General features: G+C 34.0%; 1 protein-coding gene across 1 annotated transcript in view; it reads right to left on the bottom strand.

Annotated features, from left to right (window-relative positions):
- The window catches only part of LOC100962623 (platelet glycoprotein 4), a 34,304-nt gene extending 16,119 nt beyond the window's left edge, over positions 1 to 18,185 (bottom strand). The window contains exons 1-4 of the mRNA XM_012812297.2: positions 18,038 to 18,185; positions 10,196 to 10,292; positions 9,532 to 9,723; positions 2,879 to 3,039 (exon numbers count right to left, since the gene is read on the bottom strand). Coding sequence (XP_012667751.1) covers positions 2,879 to 3,039; positions 9,532 to 9,651 — 281 coding nt within the window. The 5' untranslated portion in view covers positions 9,652 to 9,723; positions 10,196 to 10,292; positions 18,038 to 18,185. The remainder of the gene's footprint in view (positions 1 to 2,878; positions 3,040 to 9,531; positions 9,724 to 10,195; positions 10,293 to 18,037) is intronic.
- Positions 18,186 to 18,192: the final 7 nt, after the last annotated feature.

The following is an 18,192-nucleotide window of genomic DNA, read 5'->3' as shown; positions in this document are numbered from 1 at the left end:
GTGAATAGATAACGAGAGACAAAAAAAGAGGGACGGAAATTTACTAAACTACAGTAAACCTGTAAATTTCTAAGGGTTGAGTATTTTATGTCTCTGAGCACAGTTCCTTAGACATAGTGATTTCCAATAAATACATTTCATAAATAAATACATTACTGATTTTTTCTATAAAATAACATTCAAAGTAATGCTGAAAGATATTTTATTTTTAATATAATTTAATGAAAATATCATTATTCTCTTAGAGTTCTGTAGACATACAAAAAATATGAAAATCTGAAACAGCAACCAGGATAATCAAAGACGAACAATACCTTTCCACTCAAATGACCATTATAAAACTGGAGTACATAATATTAACATTTAAGATTTTAATTTTCATGATTTATGCATATATAATAATTAAAACAACAGCAAAATAATTGTGGCCCTATTCTAGAGCTTACCTAAATTGTACTTACAAGGTGAAACCAGGAGATGGCACTCACCTAGAGAAAAAAAAAATCCTTAAACCTGAGCCCTGTCTTTTGATTGTACTTAGGAAAAAAACATTATCAGTTTTATTTGTTTGTTTCTGTAAAAATTACATTGCATACACGTTTGGGGAAGTGTTGGTTAAAAACTTCAAGAGAAGGAATTTTTCCTAAAGTCTTCTCAAGATTACTTTTGTCCTGGCAAAGCAAAGTAGATTAAAAAATAATTTATGCTAGCCGGGCATTCTGGCAAACCCCTGTAATCCCAGCTACTCGGAGTCTGAGGCAAGAGAATCACCTAAGTAAGCCCAGGAGTTGGAGGTTGCTGTGGGCTGTGTGACACCATGGAACTCCACTGAGGGCAATAAAGTGAGACTCTGTCTCTATTAAAAATAATAATAATAATTTATGTTATATCTGAGAATATTCCAAAGGCATCACAGTGCCTTCTAGAAATGGTACAGGTTGGAATATATGTAGGTTCTCAATCCAGGGAATTTCATGCTTTGCCTCATGTCATATCTTGTCAAAGTTTCATCAAACTGTCTTTAACAGCAGTAAACCAGATAAACTGGGTTTAGGGTATCTTTAATTATAGGGAAGCATGTTTATCCCAACACAGAGAAGACTATCAAAGTATTACCTTGTTTCTAAAAGGAAACCAGTTTTTACATTATTTATGGTATTTGGGCAAACATAAAAGACTCTGTTTGGTGATACCATGAGAAAAAAGGACCGGTTGGTTCGGAATAGTTTTAATGTTTTTATATAAAGAGGAGTTTATTGTTTATAAAATTTATCCGTAAATACAAGTCATTTTCTCCCACACCACTTCCATCACCTCCCTTAGCAAATTAAGTATATCTAACCAACCCCCTTTTTGTCCCTTAGAGAGATAGGTTAAAGGCTCTCAGAATAAAACAGATATTTGCTGCCAACAATCAGAGAATGAGGTTAAATCATTTAATGTTTATATCCCTTTAAATCCCAAACAATATCCTCAAAAATAGAAAATATAACCTCCCCACAATAAGTTAAAAATAAGACACCCAGAAAATATGAACTCCCTACTTCTAAAACCTACTTTTTTTTCATTTTTAGTTCATTAAGGTTCTAATTTTTAAATAGTCATGGTCAGATTCTCATTAGGTCACATGTGAGTTCTAGATTTTCATACATACAAATAAGATATTAGTATAGGATTTTGCTAAGAACATATGAAACATAAGCCCAGGAAGAAAACATTTTCCAAGGTAAGGCTTTTCTTGTAACAACGAAAACCAAGTCTTGTTTTACAGAGTTATGAATAGTCATAGATGTGGACAAAAGGCAGGAGACATGGGGAAAACTGCCAGGGCAGGATCACCAAGGCCTCTGTAGCGTATAGACCATCTGCTATACGGATAGGCACTACTCTCACATGACTGCTGTGATTATAACTAAACTTTGGGTGTGAGTCGTCCATCTAGAAACATTTTCACGTGTTGTAGAGGGAAGAACAAAATATAATCATAGAATCTCCAAAAGAGATACTGGATACTAGAACTGTGAATTACAATAAATCATTGCAAATATGAAATTTTGTGATAATTAATCATTGTATATAATGAGTGTTTATTCTAGTTATATCTGGATAACTATCTCTAAATGAGATAGGTGGATTTAAGTAAGTCCTTGGTTAAGGTCGTGTTTTTAGCACTCCAGTTTGCATTTTACTTTAATAACCAGAAAAGACATTGTCTGTAATTTAAATCGAAAATGTATACAAAAATGGAACAGGTACTATTCTCTACATCTCTGTGAACAGGAATAAGTCACCTAAGATCTAACAGATTCTGGCTAATCATGTCTTCTAGTTCTAGTCACCTATTAGGTAATGTAGATTAGAGAAAAGACAGGAATAAAACTCCTAGATGAATGCAAATGTTTGTATGACCTGGAGATTCATTTAGATGTTCTTTGGTGATACAAAGGCTACTGCTCCAAGAGCTGCACTTTAAGAAACACCAAAATAATGTCTATATTTAATTTTAAGATGTTAAAGACAGCTTTTCTCTCTGTTCGACATGCATATTTCAGAGTTGAGTATATATACCTCATGTACAAAACACATGTAAATTCTTAGGCACAGGAATGTTACTTGAAATTTATTATGATATATTTATTTTTCCCTATATGTTGTCTAATATTTCAGTAATTATTTATTCAAAATAAATATATTCTATTCTTGAAATCCTTGGATTAGGATGCTATACCTATAGAAGAATAATTCCAAGGTATACCATTGGCAAGAAAATAGTAAGTACACTTCCATACAACAGCACTTGTCAAGTGAAATCATTCTCAGGAATATCTAAGTTTCACATCATTTATGCTGAATCTGCCACTTGTCTGTGGGGACTCACCTGTACGTGTAGGGGCCTTTTTGCTTAACTTTAATGTTGCTGCTGTTCACTCTCACTTCCTCTGGGTTTTGCACATCAAAGATCCAAAACTGTCTGTACACTTCTGTTCCTGTTTTAACCCAATTTTGAAAAGCAATTGTACCTTCTTCAAGGACAACTTCCTATGAAAAAGAAAACATGTTAGGGTTATTTCTTTATAGTGAATACAGGCACTTCTTAGAGTTTGTTCCTAACCTACAGCCAGAATAAAAGGGCCAAGTGCAAGTACCTGGTTCACGAGAACTTTTGTAACCTGTCACGCTTGCAAGTACAAGAGTTCTCATCAGATTTTTATAGCAACCTCTTTTAGTTAACCTTTTACAAAGAGAATCAGTGTGTAATACTGAAGACGTGACTGTTTATTTTAAGGCAAACCATTGGCAAGCTTTAGAGTGCCCCTTTTGCAATATTGCAACAGTCCGTATTTTGTGAAAGTTGTTCCAAAAAGTTCTTATCAGGTTGAATGTTAACTCGTACTTCTGAGTTGGATTGAGGAGGCAAAATAGAAAAAAAACTGAGATTAAAACCTAGCAGTATTGGAAGCTTTCCCTGTTCAAGAGTTGGACATTTAAGAGGATAATTATATTTATTAAACAAAAGCATATAAATGACAAAAACAAATTGAATTCTCCCCCTTTGAAATCCTGTTCAATATGACTTCTCTAACTCTCAATGTATTTGCAGGAATTCTTTGGCGATGTGTTTCCAGAAATTAGAACAGCTGGATTTATAATTATTGGGTTACTACTTTTTAAACAAAAGGACAAGGTAAGGAAGCTGCCCTGTGATTCCCTTATGAAATTCAGTACAAATTGCTGATGCCCTGTGATCAACCAATACCAATGACAGAATTAAAAACCCTATGTAAGAGTTGGAGTCCTTACTTTCAGAGCTTTGGGATAACATAGAAAGTCACCAAACCCTTCAGGGTCAATTTTATTATCTGTAACATGAGACAGTTGCTATAGACGTTACTCCATATTCGTACTGCGGCTCTCATTCGGAGCCAGAAGTCTACAAAGCCATAGTAACTAGTGCACACAAAGGTGACTTTTGTAGCGGGCAATATTTCCCAAGCTCTTTGGGAAGAATGCCCAGGTTAAAAAGTTCCAGCTCAATCTTAACATGCTAGAGGAAGAAGAAGAAGGCTACTTTCTCAGAACTTGAGACTACAGAGAGCCATGACCCCAAGCTCAATATGGCCTATTCATTTCATTTATCTGGAACATCATTTCAGAGTAGTAGAGTAGGAAAGGACATTGACTATTGTCACATTTTCTTTCTTTTTTTTTTTTTTATTGTCACATTTTCTAAAGGAGCACACTGAGGCTCTGAGAAACCGGTGGCTGTCTTAGGGTAGCCTGGGCAAAATGGTAGGGAAATTGTCCTGAAATCCTTGCCTTGACCCTTAGACCAGTCCTCTCTTATACCAAACTATAGCTGTTTCTTTTCTCTTTTTTTCCCTGTCACCCTCTGCACTCAGTTGGTAGAAATCAAATTAAGTTTCATATTTTCAGGATGTTTTACCTATTGCTAAATACAGAGAATAAGGGAATTCCTTAGAGAAGGACTAGGCACTTAGTTAAAATGGAATTACACAACCCTGTGCTGTTGCAATCCGCTTACCCTGGGTACACTGGACCTGTGAGCGTGATATTGGAACCTCTTACTTTTAGCAACAAATTATCCTCAAAAAACTTTTATTTGCTCCCCACAGAACTTATTTCCACGCTAACAATTCAGACATTAAAAAAAGATTGCTTCAAGTTTTATGGCTGCTCTTCTCATTGTAAAAGTGTTTGATGAGGCTGTGGACACTGAAAGCTATGCTGGTGCACACACAGGTGACAAAGGTGAAAATGTGATGATTTACCCACTTCCAGAGACATTTTGAAAGGAAAACACACACGAAGGCATCTGTACACACACACACACAGCTATTCTCACATGATAAGAATCTTAAGGATAAATATCTTTTCTTTGTAAAGTTCCTCTCAAGTTACATACTTTCAGATGTTAATAAAGGAACTCAATAAATGCTTATACAATTGAAAGCAATCTATAATAGAATGTGCTTGACAGGTCAGGATGCCTAGCAATGAGTGTCTATCCCAATACCACAAGACATTGTAAGCGTATTATGCCTTTTTCTAAACCTATCAATCTTTTTTTCATTTAAAATATCTAGGCCAAAAAAAAGCACTGTTGAAACACAAAGATATGAAATGGATGCACTAAATTATTAATTATTTGAATCTGTAAAATAATTTTTCAGAAGTATAAAATGGATTCGTCAGTGACTATAGGCCACATCACATGTTCCCAAAGCTGCAGATACTGGCGTAAATGTGGAGAGAAGGGAGCACTTCTACACAGCTGATGGGATTGCAAACTAACACAGCCTCTATGGAAAGAAGTATGGAGAATCCCACCATCCCATTACTAGGTATCTACTCAGAAGAAAAAAAAAATCATTTTACCATAAGGACATTTTGCACTAAAATGTTTATTGCAGATCAAGTCACAATCGCCAAGACTTGGTGTCATCCCAAGTGTCCATCAACACATATGAATGGATTAATGAATTGTGGAATATGCATACCATGAAATACTATTCATTCATAAAAGGGCAACTTAACATATTTTGTACCTGGATGGAGTTGAAACACATTCTTCTTAGTAAAATACCACAAGACTGTAAATGCAAGTATCCAGTGTACTCAGGACGAATATGAAACCAATAGAAAACCAAATACATACCAACAAAAAACACAAATATATCCCAGTGGGGGAGGGGAGATGGGAGGAGAGAAAGGATAGAGGGCAGAGGGAGAGGACTGGTAAACTCTGGTCTAATGGTCACAAGGTAAGGGTATATAGCACACCTCTGAATGAAGAGCTCAACTAAAACTTGAACTTTACCTGCGAAACATAAACAACATAACCTAATCATTTGTATTCTCATAGTAGTCTGAATAAATAAATAAAAATGGGTTTTTGAGGAAAAAGAGAGATGTCTGTGTCTACGGCATGTAACAAATTGCGTAGATCTAATGAGGAAATTGTTTCTTTTCACTTTAATTGTACCCCATATTTTGTTCAGAGTCAAAGAGATAATATCAAAGTAGTTTAAACAGGAATTAATGTTTCTGATGTTAACACTACTGTCTGCATTAGAAAATTATATAAACACTCCTTGAGTACCAAGACTAAGCATGTTACAAGTTTCTCTAATTTTAAAAGAACCAAAAGATCTTAATATCCTTTGCAAATTTAATAGGGCTTGGTTTTAATTTGGACTTGGACTATTTAGTCTATTTTTCAAATATTTCACTAAGTCTGAAGTGCGATGCTGATAATTCCATGTACAGAAAAGTGACATAATTGAAGATCCTCTCCCCTGATTCATGTGTGCATCTCTATTTACTACCTAACCCCAGTGACAGCTGGCCTCTGACCTTGAGTCTCTCATACAGTTTGGTCTACCAGTGACTGGCTTGGAAGGCATTGACCTTGAAACTTCTATTCTGCTACATTAATTTGAAAACAGATATTTTTGACAGTAATATTTTCCATATAGTCATATACTTTCTTAGTTAATACTCTTGCATAAAAATAGTGATCATCCGCACGACTGGCAACGTAAGTGTAATTGTTAAAATGCCCTTGTTATCTTCCTGTTCATGGAGAAGGAAAAGCGCAAATATAGAAAGCATTGTCTCATCTCTCAAGGACCTTATGAAATATTAATAGGAGACAGAATCATGTTTAGCATATTCTAATCTCTGAAACAGACGTTTTTATCTTATTCACACCCTAACCAAGCACAGAGTGAAGTGGTTAACAATATTTGATGCTATGCGTTTGATCATCAGTTTGGTCATAGGATCATTTGAGCTTTGAGCAGGTTAATTTAGTTTCTTTAGTGAATATTGTACTTTTCTGTTCTTTTTGTTCTTATGCCTCAGTTTCGTTATCCATGAAATGAGTATAATAATAGTAATATAAACTTGGTATTTTTGAAAGTCAGAATGTTGAATTTTGGAATTTTCATATGGTTTAATTAAAAATTGATCCCCATAGGTTGTTATAAGGATTAATACATCTGAGCACTTAGAACAGTGTTAGGACAAAGAAACCATTCAGTAAGTGCCACCTATTAGTATTTTGTAAATCTTATCCTTGTTTTTTTAAAAATTATTTTGTCCCACCCTCTAGAGGAAGACCTCTGATATCATTTATCCCACACACTGCTTTCACTGCTTGCCTCATAGCACTTGCTGTCTGTACAGTCTTGTTCATATAACTAATGTAATTTCTTGTGATAGTTCTTTTTCTGCTATTTAAAATCATTTTTTTATTTATTCTCTCTCCAGCAAAATAAAACTTCCTTAAATAGCAGCATATTGGACATAGCCTCCATTATTCACATCCACTATTATAATTCGCATGTAACTGGTCCTAAAGAGAACAATTTCCCCATGCTTAAAAATATTCTTACATCCTTATGCATTGCATGCAGGTGGAATTTAAGAGAATAAATTAAATATTAGTGACAGTTGTACTGAGAGTCACAAAAGGGCTTTATTCGCAGATTATTATTATCAACTAAAACCAAGAATAAACTTTGATGAAATGAGGAAGTTAACTATAATAGGTTCCTGAAACCCAGAAATTAGACACCAAGAATTTATGTAACAAACTATAATGGGAATTTGTATTTGGCAAGAAGAGTAAACTATGCTGATACTAAATTGGGCTGGAGGAAAAAAGTTATATGTGCTCACCTGCTATTTCTTGAAACCGTGTTTTTAACTCTCATTTGTTATTGAAGTTATATGCAAATAAATGTCATGGACTTCCAAAGTTGTGTACTTCTTTAAACTCCACTCAGGTACCATCTTATTCCTGAAGTTCCCCTTGAATTTTCAGAGATATCCTCTTTCTAAATAACATTTATCTTTCAATTTTAGTTCTAGAGTCTCACTGTCTCTGTATTTTTAATTACAATATACCTTGCTCTGCTTATGTCTTACACTTGTTAAAATAATTTATTTTATTCTCTTAGTCATTATACAAAAACCACCTTGATGCCTTCTTTCTCATGATTATTATAGAAGAGATACATATTAAGGAATAAAAATAGATTTTAGTTCTTCACATGCCATTTGAGAGAGTTTATATGTACTAATTTTGTTTCAAGACAAAGAAAAAAAATTAAATGATCAATACTCAGGTATTGATCATTAATTATATAAAATAGTCATTTTAAATTTCTGTTTACTGTGAGAATACTATGAATTTTTTGCTTAAAAACAAAGTGTTAACCTACACACTGATCTGGTCCTTTCTCCCTAGAAGATCCAGATGGGAAGCACAGTTTACAGAGCAGAAAGGATATTGGAGCAATGGCAAGTCCATCTCACTGTTGGACGAGCCTTCCCTCCATCATCTGTCTCTCTTAATTGGCCTCTACATAGTAAATTTCACACAAACTTTATGTCTACCCTGTATTAAAAATGCTATCAAGAAAACTGGGGATTCTAAGGCAGGTATACCATTCAATTTACATGCAGGTACACGCATGAACCTCTGTAAGTAGACCCCTCAAGGGGTTGTAACAAACTGGTCAATATAAGGAAGTAGGCCTATTATACTAATGCTTACATGTGGTGTAGGTCCAGTCTATGAAAAGTACTTAAGGAGATGGTCAATACAAGGAGGTGATCAACTGTGGAGGGCCTACTGATCTTCATTTTGTCTTTTTATTGACACCTTCAATTTTGTTTCATCCCTGTCTCCAACTCCTAAAGCCATTTGACTGTGCCACTCTTGGCTTAAGAATACAGCAGACGTGCTTGCCCTATTTTTGCCTCCTTCTATCAATTAAAGTCTCTGAAATTGAATGTGTAGCTTAAGTAGAACGAACTAGGGTTACAGTAAAATTCTAGATTGTTGTGCAAAGCCTGACTATGGTCAATTTCTTATATACTGATATTTGCCTTATATATTTCTAAAAGCATTTTCTAAGAGTCAAATATAAAGCTTAATAATCAGGAACTATTTAGAGATAATCAGGTAATTACATATGTTACATAAAGCAGTGTATTCAAAGCAAAATACAAACTATAACAGTTTACGAAAGATTGCTGTTTTAATACAAACACAATATTTAATATACATACACACACACTCACATATATACCCATATATTTGATTTTACTTTTCTCAGTATTAACTGGAATACAACTACATATATAAATATAACCTCACAAAATATGTTCACTTATTTCTTATTTAAAAGCAAGCCAATATACTCTTTGTATATAATTAAAAAAACATTTGTACCTTGAGTACTTATAGATACCTTTTATCACAAATTAAATATCCCCATATTATAGCAGTATACCCATGTTAAATATGTATTATACATGTAACATCTCCCACATCATCACTTCTCTGTCATAGAGACCTGCAGTGGTTCATAATTACCTTTGGGTCCACAACACACCCTGCCAGTGATTAAGAACTATAAACCAGGTACCCAAAGGAAAAAAGAGACAAAAGATAAAATAAATCAGAATAACAAAAACTATTCTTTGGATCATTTGTACCTTTTTAATTGTCTTCTGAATAATCATGTCTCCAACTGGCATCAGGATTCCTCCAAACACAGCCAGCACTGCACCAATGACTGCCCCAGCAATGAGCCCACAATTTCGATCACAGCCCATTTTTCTCGTTCAGGAGACAAATTAAAGCTTCACACTAAGATATGATTAAGGTGGTTTCTACGAGGTCTGGTTCTATCATTGGAAAGAGATCATAAAACAGAAGCTTAAATATCAGTACAAAAAGATCAAAGTGCAAAGGGACATGCACTGGCAACAGATCCTTTTGCCAGTATCAATAAATGAATGCTTTTCTTCTGGTTTTGCCAAATGACTTCCTGGGTCTTCCTCGCCCCCTCCCCACCTTTTTTTGGCCTACCAGTGGGAGAAGTAATGGTGTCATATTTGAATTTCTTCAGAGTTCTACTTTAAATTATCTTTCTATGGATGATTAACATACTGAACTCTTATCCAAGAACTCTCACCCTTATCTGTCTTCCCCTAGCCTGGGACATGGAACACTTACTTGCACCCCCGCCCTCTAACTGGCCTCACCCAAACATCCATACTCTATCTGAAATTCTCCTGCAAACAGATGTGGATGGACTGGTGTCTTCCTCATCTAAATGCTAAGCAAGTACAGTAAGAGGTGTTCTCTTTACTATACCTTATTCATGAATTAATAACAGCAAGGCATGAATTTTACAGGAAATGAACTGGTGAGTCCCAGAAAGGATCAATTCTTCCAATCATTCAAAAGCTAGCTGTTAAAAAAAAAAAAAAAGATTAAGTAGAAAAAAATATATTGTCAGAAATTAATACCAGGCTACTCGCTCAGACCACCATAATTATAATGACTGTCCAAAGAAAATCTTTTCATGAATAGTGAATTCATGCCTGAGTTTTTTATCCTGTAAACAGTGTTTAAAACACTGAATTCTTTTAAAGAAGAGTATTTTATTTTCATTTTTATTGTTAATGACTTTTGAATAGAATCTAGTTCTAATTAATCTGAAGAAAATATATAATACAGAGGATGTCTTGTTTAAGAAATATACATTGCTTTTTACTAATCTCAAACTTTTTAAAACATATTTAATATTGTTTTAGCATATGCAATTGATTTTTTGCCACTTCTGTTAACAATCAAGTAGTTTGTGTTATATTTTAGTCAATATAATTTTTAGTGTCTTTATATAGTATGTGGTTGTTATATAAAGATTGGGAGAAGGTAATATATGGCTGAAGTGAATCAGTTGTAATAAAACCAATATGAATTTATTATTTATGACTAATGTTCAAAAATATTTGAGCTTTTTTTGTCATATTATTATCACTTTTTCAAAAAATGGGGTTGACCTTGATATTGATAGAATGTGCTTTGTGGCTTATTAACAAATATTCTGTACTGTAAAACACCCATGGCTAAGGAAATCATACCCACCAACAGAAATAGGACTACAGACAAAAAGAGGGGCACACACAGAATATTTCTGTCGTTTTCTTAAGTTAAATAATAAAAATTATGCTTGGTTCTGGTTTCAGGTTTTGCCTATACAATTTTGTTGAAATAAAGTACCAGTCTAACAATTTTATTCTCTGGAGGAACCATTTAGGTTTCAGAAATATTGTTGACATAGTTACAAAAATAAGATTGTTTCCCAGAATGAAGAAAGATAAAAGTTAAAAATGTTTCCTCACTCTAGGAGGCTGAGGTGGGTGGATCGCCTGAGCTCATGGGTTTGAGATCAGTCTGAGCCCGAGTGAGACCTCATCTCTAAAAATAACTGGGCGTTGTGGTGGGTGCCTGTAGTCCCAGATACTTGGGAGGCTGAGGGAAGAGAATCACTTGAGCCCAGGAGTTTGAGGTTGTTGTGAGCTGGGATGCCATGGCACTCTACCCACGGGCAACAAAATGAGACTCTGTCTCAGAAAAAAAAAAAGAAAATTCTTTCCTGGGAAATTTATTTATTCAGGTTCTCTTTCTTGCCCGTTGGGATTTCTCTTTACCGACATACACCTGGGATACTTCCACTACAAATCATAGGAAGAAACCAACTCCAAGGTCTTGGTGATGTAGAAGCTTGAGTATTTCATTAGTTTTATAAATTTTCAATGTAAAGGAAAACACATAAGGCTAAATGATTTATTTTTACTGTGTAATTTTAGGTCTCATTGAGAAAGTGGGTCTGTACTGACATTTTATTAACCGTTTGGAGGTGTAGTGGGAAGAACAGTTTTCCCTGTTTCCTGAAATCAAGTAAGCTGTGACCTCCTATGGCTTCAACCAGGATTGTCAAAACGCAATGGAACAAGTGATTGAATGTTAATGATAAGGGCAGGACATTACCGAATGGAATTTCCTCTACGAAGGATAATTGAGGAGCACTTCAAATAATTCTTGAAACACAATCTTTTAGGAAATCATAGTAATTGCTGAATAGAGAATACCATTCTGTATTCTCTATGCTGCTTATTAAGTACACAACAGTTTGCTGAATGCCAATTTCATACACCATCCCCCAACTCTTATTTGTAAATTATACAAAAGCATTTCCAACATGGGTCCATGCAATTGAGATTAGAAGTCTTGAGACTGAACCAAAGATTGATTTGCCGTTATCTTGCTAGGTGACGGTGGATAAGCTATTCAATATCTCTATACCCCAGCTTCCTTATGTGTAAAATAACATCCTGAGATGACATCAGTTTTTAATTTAAGCAGATGGATTACTTCTTCGCTTCAGTTTGTACACGGAAGATCAATAAGCAAAATGAGTCTGACTACAGAGCAGAGACTCTTTCCTAACTTGGTCTTCTGACTCCTGCCCACACTCTTCTTTCCCCCCTTTAGGAAGCTCTAGGCAGAACCTCTGCAGAATCCTATGGTGTTAAGAGCCTGTTAAAAAATGCAGCAGGAAATCCCCAGTGTCAAATTCTGGTTTTGTGAATATATGAATTAATTTTAAAAATATGCAACACAAAGATCAAGTTATCTATTTTAGAAAGTTAGTTTATAAACTTCACTAAAAATTAGTGTTTTTAGTATGCAGTATACTCAGTACTACTATGAAATCAGTCTATAATCACCTACACATTCATATGAATGTGAAAATATAACTATAGTCCAGAAAGGAGGAGGAAAGAGGAGGGGGATTGGGAGGTTGTGTTAATCAGTTCAATGTAAACATTTCACATTGTACCCTATAAGTGCATCAATGTACACAATTATGATTTAATAAAGGAAAACAAATACATAACAATCTATTGCTATTAAAACAGATATATGAGCATGAATATGCCCTTTTCAGATTATCTGCTATAATCTAGTGTGAACCCATCTGGCATATTTTACAATCATTCTTCAAGTAGCTTCATGCATTACAAGCAGGAGTTCCTATGAGGGGCAAAGAGTTCCAAGAGTGCCCAGTAGGGAACCCAGAGAACAGCAAATGTTCTCTGCTGTCTCCCTCTCTAGATGTAGAAACTAAGTGTCTGTCTTCTCTGGACTTGGAGTACAGATAGTTTGAGCAATAGACAGGCCTGGCTGCTACCTACCTCTATGCATTCAAACTTAAAACTGAAGTGAAATAGGGTACACATCCCACTGATGTTGAGTTAATTTCATTAGAAAACAGAAGCATTGAGTAATTTGTCCAATGATGTGGTTAGAGAGTTGTTAGTCTAACACTGGTCTGGGATGACACATAGACAAAGCTACAAGTGCCAGTCTAATATCATTTCATTTGTGCACTGATATTTTAAGAGCAAGAGAGAGGGAGAAATAGACTTTTTCAACTGATTCACTCTTATTACCTTGAGGTATGTTTCTACATTTTTTCCTAAGAATAGGCAAGCTATTTGATTCATTTATTATGAGTGAGCTTTTGTCATCACAAATAATGAAGTATTTTACTATAATTTATCATTTTGCTGCATACTATGATATTATAGTTTGTGTTATTTGCCTGAGGCAAAGAGCCAAACATATTAAGTGCACCATGAACTGAATACATCAGGGAAAAGTTCAGGTTATGTAGCACAGTCTATTCAATAGTTTCTCCGCCCATAATTATCTGCAGAAGGAAAGTGTCTCCACCCTTCCAGCATATTTAGTCCTTTAGAGCATGAGAACTTGGGTCTTGCCTCCTTGGTTGTCTTAATATAGGAATCAGTCTTTCTTAATGTATTATATTTGGTAATTAATTTCATTAGCTAATTTTGAGTTAAATTTTATTTTTTACACATTGTTATTTTCCTTTATAAGAAAATAGGTAAGACATTAATATTGTATCTGTCATAATTTAATTTCTGTTTGAAGTACGCAAATTTACAAAGCCAAAAATAATCATCGATACAGAAGGGAAAAGTATTTATTGAGACTTGTATAAATAAGAAAGGGAAAATAAAAATGCATGTTTGGGGTGCCACTAATCACATACTTTTCTTGATTCTAAAGCTAAATCAACTCTCTTAAATCCAGTTTATCTATTATTAGTATATTCCTTTGGTAGAAATCATGAGTGGATCCTATCCCTCTGGGCTGTCTTTTAAAGAGGGAGAAACAATAGAACTTTCTTTGGTAAAGGAGGGGCTTGTCAAATTAACTGAGTATTTCTATAATGATCTTTCAAGCAAAATACCCTTCCACTATACTGAGAACCTGGTAGAAACAGAGATGTAATCTTTTAAAATTTGTTTATTTTTCATTTTTATTATAAAGCCTGCTGAAGGCTGGGCTATGAGAAGCCTCACCAATAAATAGACCAGAACATTAAAGCAAGTCCCCAGAGAATCTATAATTATTCCCATGTATGTTTCCCTGTGTTCCCTGGGAAACTCCACCCAGCAAAGGCTTACCCCATAGGTAACAGAGGCTGGGGAGTGAACTATAAAATTTGGGGAGGTTTTGGATTTCCACATTACTTATACCATAACTGAGTGTCAGACCTGAATAGTAAACATCTGTAATTTTCTACTGTACCTCTAAGCCCTCTTTCTACTTTTTCTTAAGATAGAAAACTACATAACGCTGGTTTTCATTGTCATTCACTGAATACACAAAGCCTTCCTCAGTAAACAAGACAGCATCTGCTCTTAAAGCAGGTTTTGAAGTTATTAGAGATGACTAATAACTCCAAATAATGACCAATCAGGGGTTAAATATGAGGATAGAAGTTAGCTTTCAAAATTAAGTAAATTGTTTGCACATTCTCACCCTACACTATGTGTGTTTACAGACCCGTGGTTCTCTAGACATGAACCAGATGTAGATTCAAATCCAAAGCAGTAGAAAAGGGTGCAAGTCAGTCATTTATCTGATTATGTTTCAGCATAGGAAAACAGGTTACTATGTCAGTCTTCATAAACTTGTGTTTAGAGATAGAATTCCCCATTCAAGTTAAAGTTTACACATATTACCAATATATAAAGACAGCTAAAAAAAAAAAGTTAGGGGAGTGGTTAAGTATAATGAGGCATGTTGGCTCACATCTGTAATCCCAGCATTTTGGGAGGCTGAGGTGGAAGGATCAATAAGGCCAGAAGTTGGAGACCAGCCTCAGTAACAGGGATCCCCATTTCTAAAAAACTAACCATGAATTAAAAATTTAAAAAGGAAAAGGCAGAAATTCTCTCTTTCCCCTTCTAATCACACCCCAGTGGGGCTCTGAGTCATTGACAAGGAAGCCAAAGGTTCTGCAGAGAATTCTTAATCACTGAATTAGGAGATCATCAAGATCTTATTTACATTATCACATGAGCATTTACATCCCATCAGAATATATAAAGGTAAAAATATAAAAATGTTATAGATATATGCAATATAAAATAACATACTTTACTGAAGTATACTTCTTACAGTTAAAACTTGCTTTGATTATGGTCTCAGATATTCAGTATAGTAAATACATTGGGCATCATATCTTGCACACTCAAGATCCTTCTAGACATAAATTCATCTTTTAGAGATTTATGAGCCAAGGATTACTACAAGTTGGATATAATTCTCTTAGAATTTTATTGACTTAAAGAAAGTTATCTAGAACCATTTGATATCTATTTTTTCCATACCCAAAATTTTACCATAAAGAGAAAGACATTATAAGGCTTGCAGTGGTTAAGATTCTGGGCTTTGGGGCGGTGCCTGTGGCTCAGTGAGTAGGGTGCCGGCCTATATACTGAGGGTGGCAGGTTTGAACTTGGCCTCAGCCAAACTGCAACAACAACAACAACAAAAATAACCAGGTGTTGTGGCAAGCACCTGTAGTCCCAGCTACTTGGGAGGCTGAGGCAAGAGAATCACCTAAGCCTAGAAGCTGGAGGTTGCTGTGAGCTGTGACGCCATAGCACTCTACTGAGGGTGACAAAGTGGGACCATCTCTATTTTAAAAAAAAAAAGATTCTGGGCTTTGAAGTCAGGAGATGTTGATTCAATTCTAGGTCTAAGTTTCAATTTCATCTAAAATTAGTTTATTATATATAAATAAAGCTGCAAGTAGTAAATAAAATTAAATAAGATAATGTATGAAAATTTCTATCATGCAAAATGTTATTTTGTAATGCTATCATAAAATGTTATTTTAAACACCCATAATTGTAAGATGTTATTTCATAATGGCCAAGTATTATTTTTTAAAAACCTGATGAACAGGTATATCTTATACAAAAATAAATGATTTTCAAAATACTTAAATTATAATAAAATCTGATACATATGTATGTATGTGTATATATATGCATATATAATTGAAATATCATGAAAATGGAAAACAGCTACTAGTTAGAAGAATTGAAAGTTTTAGCCACATCTTGGGCCAATGAACTGAAAGATCTTTTGATTAAATCAGAAAATAGTCTAGAATTAGTTCCTTTAGGAAACACATACCCATACCACATGCAGATTCAAATGTGTTCCAACATGGGCAGAAAAAATTTATAAAAATAAGGACAGCACCTTTAACTTCCAAGTAAATTCTAAAATAGTACATTCTGTGTAAATACCTCTCTAATTATAATTATGTTTCTTGCAGGCTAAACTGTTGTCTGATGATTCTCTATCCGGTTTACTATTCTGGTTCAATAATGATTCAGGTAAATTAAAACAGTTTTACATTTGTACACTCTTATAAACTCCAAAGGAACACTACACTGCATAACTTTTTTCTTTTTTACAACCAGTAGATGACATTGTCTTAACATTGAAATATACATGCATGTTGTTTTCTACGTTTGCCTATTCTAAGCCAGTAGATAAAATAATGCCTCTTATAATACATACCATGCTAACATATCAAAATATTGATTGTGATTGCCTATGATCAATAACATGCTTGGTCTGGTAAATATACATTGTTTATTTTAACTTGAGGTATCAGAATTTTGATGTTCATGAAATACAACTTAATTATACTGAATATATACTGAATATATAGGTTTGGCACAGTGACTCATACCTGTAATTCTAGCACTTTAATATCTTGTTTTGGTTTCCTTATGAACCAATATTTAAAGCAATGTTTTGTTAACCTCAAAAGACATTACTAACCTAAAACCACACAGGAAAGGACTTTGAAATGCATGTCAATCTTTCAACATACTACTTGGTAATTCCAGAAAATGAGATTTACTATAGAGAATTTATGCCATTTACAGTTATTTATAAATTTATTTTATATAAGTAAATTGAACCTTTTAGATAATTTCTTTAGAATGTTTTATCTTTTAAACTTGGTATTATATAAGATGGTAAATCAGTAACATTCCTAATAAGCTTTCTGAATTGCCAAAAACATTAACTTTGGTTGATTTTTACTCTGTCAATTCACACTAATTAAATTTCAGATTACTATTTAAAATATACTTGAACATTTCCATTAACAATTACAATAATTTTGTTCATTAAAGAAAAAAATGCTTAATAAGCATATATCCAAAGTACACATTGTGTTTAACCATGCAGACAAAGTCAGGCTGATCAAAAATTATGTAATTGATTATAGATCAAAAATAAAACAAGATAAGTACCTATGAAATAATAAGTAGTTAACAATAGCATATGAGAAGACATGTTGACCTGAGTGGCAAGTCATTTATAACAACAATCTCATTAATCTTCATTAACAGTGGTCCTTATCATAATTTAAACTTCATGTATAAAGAGCTTAATATAAAATGAGAAATGTCCATAATTCAGACTAGATTGCAAATCATTTAAATAATAAAATAAATATTTACAGATTAAAAATAAGACATTAAACATCAAGAAGTGAAATGTCATTGGCCATTGGAATGGTTTTAATATTCTGTAAACTAATGGGAGGAATAACTTGGAAACAACACAAACAGGACTTTTTAAAATAAATTCAAGTGACTTTAAGAATACAACGTGTACTTCTTGTCTAGTTATATAACTTCTTAGGAGTATTTACCCAGCAGTGCCATCTCCTACTCTTTAGGAAATGGACAATCCCTACATCTTTTTTATTTAAAGAACAAGCATATGACTTACCTTTAAGAAGGCTAAGAAGGATTTTTCAATCAAATTCTCCAACATTTGAACAGAAAATCCTTAGTAAAACCAAATGACCAAATGGTATTCAGCAGGAAAATCCCACACTGAAATCTTCATTGCATAAGTGTGTGAGAGTTTAAATATGCTTAAAA

The sequence above is a fragment of the Otolemur garnettii genome, unplaced genomic scaffold, assembly GCF_000181295.1.
Source record: "Otolemur garnettii isolate 467f Iridium unplaced genomic scaffold, OtoGar3 scaffold00005, whole genome shotgun sequence".
NCBI classification, from domain to species: domain Eukaryota; kingdom Metazoa; phylum Chordata; class Mammalia; order Primates; family Galagidae; genus Otolemur; species Otolemur garnettii.
This window is presented reverse-complemented; position numbering and strand designations above follow the sequence as displayed.